The sequence below is a fragment of the Macrobrachium nipponense genome, chromosome 21 (assembly GCF_015104395.2).
Source record: "Macrobrachium nipponense isolate FS-2020 chromosome 21, ASM1510439v2, whole genome shotgun sequence".
NCBI lineage: Eukaryota > Metazoa > Arthropoda > Malacostraca > Decapoda > Palaemonidae > Macrobrachium > Macrobrachium nipponense.
Window position 1 is genome coordinate 71,582,413 of NC_087212.1, and position 10,062 is coordinate 71,592,474.

At 36.1% G+C, this 10,062-nt stretch overlaps 1 protein-coding gene across 2 annotated transcripts in view; it reads left to right on the forward strand.

The window, feature by feature from the left end:
- Nucleotides 1-6,402: 6,402 nt before the first annotated feature.
- The window catches only part of LOC135198157 (galactose-3-O-sulfotransferase 4-like), a 203,785-nt gene continuing 200,125 nt past the window's right edge, over nt 6,403-10,062 (forward strand). For both annotated transcript variants that reach the window (XM_064225654.1, XM_064225658.1), the window contains exon 1: nt 6,403-6,440. In XM_064225654.1, coding sequence (XP_064081724.1) covers nt 6,432-6,440 — 9 coding nt within the window. In that variant the 5' untranslated portion in view covers nt 6,403-6,431. The remainder of the gene's footprint in view (nt 6,441-10,062) is intronic.

A 10,062-nucleotide genomic window follows, 5' to 3' on the forward strand; every position in this document is an offset into this window, starting at 1 on the left:
ATATGTGTGTGTATGTATAATATATATATATATATATATATAGATATATATATATATATATATATATATATATATATATTTGTGTTGCTACTCATACATAGTTCTTGCTCATGGATCTTCTGGTTTCTGTTTGTATAAACCTCTGAGACAAAACATGTTTATAAACTTACAACTTTTATAAACCTCCTATATGATTCATAATACTTTTATAAAGCATTTTTGTAATGAACAATTTGTTTTGACGACGATATGCAGTAACAGTTCCAGCGGTGCTGCTGCCAAAGAAGACATCAACACGACTAGTATGATTTCATCATTTTCTGAGCCTGACTTTCATGTGGGGTAATGTTATATTGTAAAAAAAATAAAAATAAAAAAAACTAATTTACTAAACCTACAATGCTTGTGACCTTCATTTATAACGAAGGAATTCGTATTTTCATTGGAATTTTTTTTTTATGCAATATCGTTAAAAATTTTATTAACAACCTCTGGTTTTTGGCATATTTTTTGAGTGGTACAATACGCTCAGTAGTTCGTAGCTAATTCCTAAACAAATCGAGTTTTCCCGAACGAACACGATAAGTTGAGCAAGATTTGTGATGTTTGTAGAACTGCTCCTTAAACGTTAAAGTCTCCCTGTATGTTCTTTTTCATTTCCTAAATGCAAGGTTGGTGTTGTCTGTGTGTTTTTCTGTTTTGTTTTTTACAAATCTAAAAATGAAGAAGTAGTATTTGTTAGTGTTGCAAGTAGGATTTTCGATATTGTAGGATAGCATGTTTTCAATTTTGTATTTATCACGTTTTATTATCGAAAATTTCCATATAATTACACTCTTTATATCATTAATTTAAAAACGCAGCAAAAGATTTAAAAATAGTAGAACGGATTTTTAAAAAGAGAAAAAGAAAACCTGCCTTTGCCATTTGTAAAATAAAGATGATTATGATAGAGACACTTCTAAATACATTAGGCTCTTAGAGAAATGGTTGTTTATGTCAACATAATTGATCTGCAGACAGTTATATTTTAGTTTGTAGTCCAACTGATTGTTCTGTGATAAATGGTACTAGTGTCATTATTTCAAGAAATTGAGAAGGAACAAGTTACATACCCTGGCTTATGTTTAGTAAGTAACTGAAAAGTCTTTGTTGTTAAAGAGGTTCATAAATGTTTCTTGTAAATCATCTGTTGATCTGTTTCTCTTCCTACTTTAATGCTTTTTACTCGTTTCCATGGTTTTAGATGATTTTTTTGTAATTTTTCCAGTTCTTTTATTTACTTTGTAAGTCCATTTAATTGCTTTTAACGAGGTACCTTGAAAATGTGTTAAAATAATACGGATGCGCCTGATACTTCTTTATTTTATTATTTTTCTTGTGGCCTCAGTAAAGTATATATATATATATATATATATATATATATATATATATATATATATATATATATATATATTTATTTATTCCACATAATTTTCCTTCATCGTAGCCTTAGGGATGATTTGAGATGCATTTAGTACTGTATGGAAATAATGAGGCGGTTTCAAAGGTTTCCAGGAATCAGCAGAGTGGAAAATAGGATCGCCTTGATAATGATAATAAGGCAAGTTTGGTGGTTAGGTATTCATTAGTATGATAAGGGATATATGTAGAAGATCTTAAAGAAGAACTTCGTAAAGGTGGAAGGGCTTCGTCAAGTTATCGACAGAGACATATAGACCTAAAAAGCGCCTCGTGGCGTGGTCGGTATGGTGTTGGCCTGCCACCTCGGTGGCCGGGAGTTCGATTCTCGGGCATTCCACCGAGGGATGAGAGATGTGTATTTATGGTGATAGAAGTTCACTCTCGACGTGGTTCGGGAATCAGGTAAAGCCGTTGGTCCCCTTGCTGAATAACCACTGGTTCCATGCAAAGAAAAAACACCATACAAACAAACATTTGAATCTAAAGAAGACAGATGAACCAGGAAAGTAGAACTTTGAAAAGTTGTGTGAAGCTTGCCGACTGACAAACAGTACAAAGTAAATAATGTCTGAACGATCACATGGTGAAAAACAACAGGGACACTTTCCCATCTTCTATTCGATGTACTAAAGAAAAAGCAACGACTCCCTATCAAAATGTCATTCCCCAAGGTACGAGAAACAATTTCCAACATTAATGAACCCCAGCAGTCAGTGTTGTCTGTAACTGATGTCATCCCGTCGTCGTCTTCGTCTTGGTCTTCGTCTGCTCGGTCTTCTCCAGCTTCGAGATAATGACCCTGATTGTCTTTCTGGGGTTACTCAGAATGCCAATAGCCTTGTACTTAAACAATGCACTGCCCATTGTGCCAAATCATTGTTTCTCCAACATTTACCATCGTCAATCATCGCGGAAGATAACTTTTAGCGTATAAAAATTTGTAATCTCTTTCAGGTTCGGTTAATGCAATGTTTCATCATAAAAGTGGAAAGATACATAATACTTGATTTCCTTTGTTTTCAGCTTAACGCTGGTTAAAAAAAAAAAATGTAATTTTCACGGTTCTTTTTCATAGGTCGTCGTTCTCATCCGGATTAGATTTTTTCGTCTGAATTTATCTTTTTTTTTTTTTGGAGAGATAGAGGAAAAAACATATCGTTTAATGCTGAATGATAATGCAAAATGCTCTTTATTAGCTGTGTATTCATCACTTAAGTTTTAGCGCTTACGGTCCCCGGATAGTTTTGCATGTACACAGAAATTTGTTGCATAAAATTTATGCATCTGGTTTGGTATGCTCTATAAAGTATCTATTACAGCTGAGGGGACTGCTCTCTCTCTCTCTCTCTCTCTCTCTCTCTCTCTCTCTATATATATATATATATATATATATATATATATATATATATATATATATATATATATATATATATTATAAAGGTAAAGATTTTGTGTTTTTAAAGACCTTTGCTAACAAACTTGGTATTATTTTTCTTTTCTTTTTTTCTCACCATTCCTCACCAAAGTTTCCGTTTAAAATTTTATTATATGTGTAATGTCTTTTTTTTTTTAATATAAAATCTTATACATATTCTACGCTGACGGCTTATTATGGAAGATCAACTTTGCTAAAGGTGAAGTGAACAAATTAAGTATTGGTTAAAGGTTATTCTGAGATAGTTTGATATATTGTTCTGTATTTCTTATGACTACATAATGTTACAGTGTTTGTCAGTTGTTGGTTTTGCTGACCGTTAATGAGGAAGAGAACGTAAGCATTTAGTTCTGTATTAAAAACTATGAGACTGGAGAACACTGCTTAAGAATGGTCGATGTCGTTTTGCGCTTATTATCTCTAATGGATGTGTTTTATTGTTGATAGAATGTGTGAATGGGATCAGTTAATGACACCTGTATGGTCTAGAAAGGTAGAGATGTTGTCTTGTGAATACTAATCATTCATTTTTGTCCAGCTTTAAGGGCTTTGATTTTGGGCGTGAATCTTTTCGCTGTCTTCAAATTTTATTTACAAGTGATGAGTAGTCCCCTTTGGTAGATACTAAATTTCAAGCTTCTTTGTCCTGAGGCCTTAAATCACATATTGACTCATAAACCCATTTTCTCAAATATTTTTAATCACAAAATACAATGAAAGGCGAGGCCCGACAAAGGTCTTTGGATCACCCTGAAAGTCGTAACAATTTATTACAACTCGAATTTTATATTTTGATTCAATGTTTTATTGTTGAACGCGTCCATGAAATCATGAAATCATGAGGTCATGAAGCAGAATTGGAGAATCTTCTAAACTTGTGTTCGGGCTTTTTGCCGTTTTAAAAGAGATATTTTAAATTGACTGAAACGGCGACGGCCTCACGCTACAGTTTATAGCAGAGCAATCTTGTTTCCCTAAAGGAACTCTTGTCATTAATACGCCTCTTGATTCTGGAAATGATATTTTAAGCGGCTCGGTGACTGATCAATTTACGTAGAATGGCACAATAACCTGGTTTGGAAGTGGTTTGTATTATTAATGAATGATTATTTACAGCAGTACAATGTAAGATTTTGTAGCACTGTTGTTACACCGATCAGGGAACAGATGCTGGACTGAGTTTGGCTAGTGATTGGATAGGTGACCACTGCCTATAGATACTAATTATTTGCCATTCTCGTTACATCGTTGGTCTTCCGATCATGGAATTGAAACAGCATTGAGTTTGGTCACTTCGTTAACGGGTGACCGCAACTGGTAAATACCAGGCAGTTAGCATGGTCTCTGTAGCTATTCCTCTGACCTCACGATTGATGAAATGAAGCGACACAGAGCCTGTGCAGTAATGGGGTAAGCAATCGCCAGCAACGTTTGCCAGTCAGTCAGCGAGGCAAAGTAATAAAGCTTCTCGCCAGCAACGGGTAATCAAACGAATTAAATTACCAGACCTAGAAGTTGAGCTCTCTCTAACTGCACCCATTTGGTTGTTCAGTTATTCCGTTTGGTAATGCACTCTTTAAGTTACGTACGTTCCACGATGGCCATTTAATATTTAGTATTAAACTAAATATTTCCACTGTGGTACAGTTAAAGTCTTCGTACAATCAGTGCACCTGTACAGTGACGTTACGTTTTAGATTCATATATCTGAAGAGATTTCAAAAATTCTTTCGGGGGGAGCGGTTTCATTTCATTTTCTTCTCGTAAAAGATCGACGACTGAGATATACCTGGTTTTGCACCTGAGGTTCCTATCATAGACTGGTTCTATTTTCCTCAGTTTCTTTGTTTAGAATGCTTGCAGATGAAAAGATGTTCAGCATGAGATAAGATACTTTTCAAACGGAAAAGTTTAAAGTAAGAAAAAAAATTGTTTTCTTGCAGCCTGAGGAGCATTATGTTTTTGTGTCCACTCGTCAATGAGAAGATTCCAATGGAGTTCCGTTGTTGATGTTGTTGTTGTTGTTGTTTATCGTGAAAAGGTAAAATGATTTCCGCCGTGTGTTGTATGTAACATATTTTGTTCGGAACATTCATCGCCGGTTTAGAATGATTTATGTTCGAGTTGGATCTCCAAATAGACTGTTATGTTTCAGTGAAAACCATTTACCGTTTATAGTATCCTAATGGCCAACATGTGAAGAAGTGCTATATTTGCGGGTGCGTTCTTATTAGTAATCAGCGTAAGTGCCTCCCACAGACTTGCTGGAAATAGCAAACATCATTTCCACCTCTTGCGAGAGACTCCACCCTCGCCTTCCCGTCCCCATCATTACCCATAACGTCATTAAGTAGCGCTTGTTGCCCTGGCACCTTTTTGTCGGTTGTTAACAACCTCCCCCCCCGAACCACTCCTCAAATGACGCGGCCGTATTGATGGAATGAAAGAGAACTGGAACGATTGAACCAATCCGTCTTTTATATTTGTTTCCTGATTTTCATCTTATCAGCGATATCGTCAGTGAATGGGGATTGACGAGCCGTTCGATGGATTTGAAAAGATCGGCTTCGCCGTCGCAGTTTGAAGTTTGCAAATTACCAATCAGACGTCTATCAGTTTCATGGTCGAGCGCTTTTCCATGCTTGTAAGGAGGCTTTAAAACCCAGTCTTTTCTTTTCGAGATTCAAGATTCTTTTCGGTAAGGCATAGAAGCGTAGGTAGGCTTCGATTTTATTCTTTTGAGACTGCTGCGTTAATATCATTCCATGAGAACTCTTGATTATGATTTCAGGAGGAGCAGGAAGTATTTTTTTAGTGTCAATTTCATCGAATATATTCTAAGAGGGAGTGAATCGGTGTTGTAATATGATTATCGGGCACCATTTATATGAAGAAAGTCATTTGTAAGTGTATAAATATGTGAAGAATTTTTGAATAATTGTGTCAGATATGGAAAATACTTGCATGAATGCATGTATGTATGTATGTATGTATGTCATATTCGAAAAAGAGAGCTGAAGGGAGGAGCACGTATCTGGTTATCGGGCGGAGGGTCCCCAAGCCCGACCCGTCCAGAGAGCGAGCAGAGGGGCTGGAAACTCACACGTGATTAATGTGCGTAAAACGAAGAGGATTTTAGCAGTAGCTGTCATCCAAACCAGTGACTCTGAAAGAACCCATTCATAGCTATTCAATCGGTTGGAGGGACAAGCGGACGGACGGACGAGTTCCAATTTACACAGCGGCCTGATTCTTTCGAAAAGACGACTCTCCCTTGACCACTCGAGCGGAAGTGGTTTGCATTCAAGAAAAGGTTTTGGTGGCCACAGTTATATTTACTCGTTAGGTTTGCATGTCTGTTTGGGCGCGTGTGTTTGTGTGTGTGTTTGCACGTGTTTGGGCGATTGTATAGGACTAAAGAAAATCGTTATTTATGTTTTGAATACCAGACAGCTTTGAAAAGAAAGTTCAACAAATTCATCCAGTCTTCTTTTGTTTTCCAGATGGCAGATTCGTGACAGAATAAGGAATTATGCATCGAGTAAGTACCTGTGCGTGAATGCAAGTTTTTTATGCCTTATGTGTGTGTTTTGAATATCTACCAATTTGGTTTTGTTGCATAACAACAAAGTTCTAGGATGTACAGTGGGTGTGGGTACGCTACTTTATCTAGCTGCGGGCTCTTGCTCTCTTATACCACGCGGTCACCAGTAAGCTGTAACTTCATTTGTCTCGAGAAAACAAAACAAAAAATGGTGTGGAGTAAACCTTACAGTAACATAATTTGAGTCTGCTGGTCACTTTTTATCAGACACGTATGTAATTGTAATAACCAAAATTCCTTGTCAGTACGAAGCCTTGAGATCGAAACGCTAGAACACGGAGAAACTCTTATGTCTGTAGGAGGATTCAAACTCGCATCCGGAGCATCAGAATAAGGTCACGTTGCCGACCTGACCTCGATCACGTCGGTAAGGTAACCTTGTTCTGATGCTCCAGATACGGGTTTGCATCCTGTTAGGAACATCAGAATTTCTTAGTGTTCTTGCATTTGGATCTCAAGGCTTTGTAGGGATAAGCGTATCCAAAAATTGTGGAGACTTCGTGGATTTAAGCGTGCATTGTTGTTATTGCAATTACGTACAGTAACAAGATTAGTTTTATTTAGAAGCTGCAATTGACTAAATACGTACACAATAGTAGTATTTACGTTTAACCCAAGCGAGAAGTGAAGAGTGTATTGGCTTATTGATCAAACCATTTAACATATTTTCGAGACGAAAATCTTGGTTTTTATAATAAAAATTGTTTATTAGAGCGTTTATAAAAATGCGTCTAAAACCCCGTTAACTAGAATAGTGTTTTTCTGAGTGACAAGTGATTCACTCTTACTATATTAGTGAAACATCATGGATATTACATGAACGGTTTTTTAAACCCACATTGTGAACATTTTTCAGTAGCAATTACAAGCATTTTTGGTTTATGAACATTTCTGCGTGTTTTCGTTAATGGCATAAAATGTACCTATTTTTGCACTGGTTGCATTGATTTACTTTTTCGATTCAATTCAGCTACGAAAATAATGTATGAATACTGTAAAGCTAGTAAATAACGCTTCTTCTAGTCAACGATCATTGCAAATGGTGACAAATTGCAAACGGGGGTAAATTTTTAAATCTTCCAAATTCTGAAGTGCTTTTTGTCTAAAAATAAAAAATAAAAAATTTCCAGTCATCTTGAGAACTTTATTCTGAACTTAGTTTTTTTTTGGTTTTTTTACTTGATATTCTTAACATTTTCCGCTAGACTAAGAGAGAGAGAGAGAGAGAGAGAGAGAGAGAGAAGAGAGAGAGAGAGAGAGCAAAAAACATACTGAAAAAATTGGGACAATACCGAACATGAAATAGTGTAGGTATGTAGTCTGTACTTTCAACAGATTACATTCATGCGTAACCTTTAATTGATGATGTTGGTTTTATGTTTGAGTCCTTGGGCTGGAATCCAGAAGTCAGTGATGAAAATATATTTTTGCTATGTCATATAAAATTGATGAATGTATTTTCCTGCTCTTATCACAGCCAGTTAGTTAGAATGCGCGTGGGTGTAGGAAAAATAAATCTAAGCCCGTTTTTGTTGAGTTTCATACAACAAATTACAAATTAGCACGGTATCATTGCTCTCGTTAGAAATGATCGCGTGTGACTAGAGGCTTATGGTAATTGTTCACTGAAACTCCATCTGATTTAAAAGCAATTACGGTAATTATTATCTGTAAGGGAAAAAATATATAGAAGTCATCAGATCTTTGCGTCATCCCCCTTTTACAAATACGGTGCTGAAGAAGGTCTGGGGAGTATTCAACAGGAATGGATGTTTCAGTAATGCGTTATCAATCCTAGAACATTGCCTGAAGTAAGTTGCATAGTCAGCCATGAAAGTTGGAAAATGGTTATTTATTTTGTTCAAAGGAAACGTCTTTGGAGATGTGGCAGTTTTAGAAACGGGTGACATTAAAAGGGTAATTATTGATGACCTAGTGGTTCTGACGCCACTTCATTTGATTGATTTAGGATTGCTCTTCTGAAAGGTATTTCGCTGACTTGGGAAGGACAAGAGGTCACGAGAGTTAACATTTCCAAAACAAAGATTCCGTACCTTTCACTTGAGAGACGACCTCATACTTAAGAGGAACCAAGGCGTATTCATACTATACAGAAAAGCTTTACTGAAAAATCTTTTTTCTTGTTAAAAATGATGGTCTTTCTATCTACAGCCTTAAAAGTCGTTACGTACGAGCTTGCTCTTAATTATTGCTTTCCAAAATAGAAAAAAAAAGTAAATATGAGTTATTTTGTAGTTACGCGATTCAGTACAGGTATACCTTACAGGAGCATCGCTAGTAAAAGTAGAACTACATTATGTTAACATTATAGATTTATAAATATTTCCTCATATAAAACGCTTCTTCTATAAACCCTGGCCAACATCTTTCTGTTCTATTAAGTTATTAACTTAACAACCGTAAGAGAATTATATAAACAGGTAAAACAAAGTCGAATTCCTAATTTTCCATTTCTTTTCTTATTCGATCATTTAAATTTCAGTGTAATAGTAAAAGTAATCGTTCTGAAAGATCCACTCATACGTCTGTAGCACGGGCATACTCAGGTGGATTGTTTAAACTGATTAGAGAGAAGCATAGTTTGATTTCAGTCCAAGAACTGAAATGAAAAAGAGAGCTGCGTTGCATTTTATTGTGCAGTGATTGTTTTATAGTGCATTGCCAGTTACAATCGTCTCACCGTAAATTCTTTGCATTTCCTGCCACCCATCCACTCACTCGGCGGTTTCATTTTCATTCAACAGCCCATTTCGTCGTTTAATGACCATCTAGCCCGAAACAAACAAAACTGGAAGAGTTTTTAGTTTAACAAAATAAAATTATATTTATAAATTGAGTCATCCTGGATACTGAAATAGAGCATCCAGGAGATTTTAAGTACAAAGCCTACCATTAATTTCCTCATCACGGCTTTGTTTATTCCCGGTTTGACACCGAGGAAGTATTCGGTCTGTCACCACACCTCCCGTGCTCCGTTGAAACAGAACAATACTACCAACCCAACTGAGGAAGTGATTTGATTAGTTTTAAAGATCAGGGTGGGCGATTGCATTGTTTTATATCCGTTCAGATCATTACTATATTTGTTATTTTAGCTTAAGAATATGATAAAGTATTAATTTAATTTAAATGATGACAAAGCTTTATTAAACATTTGAGTGATAGATATCTAACCAAGTATATATATTGTTACATGATAGTGTAGTCCACGGAAGGAAGTAAAACAATTTAATGCGGTATGTTAGTCTGGTCTGGTCTGGTGCTAGAGTGCTGCCACAAGCAGAGATCTCAAGGAGTTACAATGTCTGTTTTTATGAAGAGGTTATCTCTTATTCTGGGCCTTGGTTCACACACAAACGCTATTGTCTCCACAATGGTTTCCCGATCACAACAGAAACTTGTAAATTCATTCACTGTAGCTCTCTCTCTGAAGGGAATTATAGGGATCCCTTTGGAACGTTGCGCACCAGATTTCATTTCGTTATTAGTAGGTTGGGTTTAGGTGATAGATACCCGGGGCTTCACAGTAATAATGAGG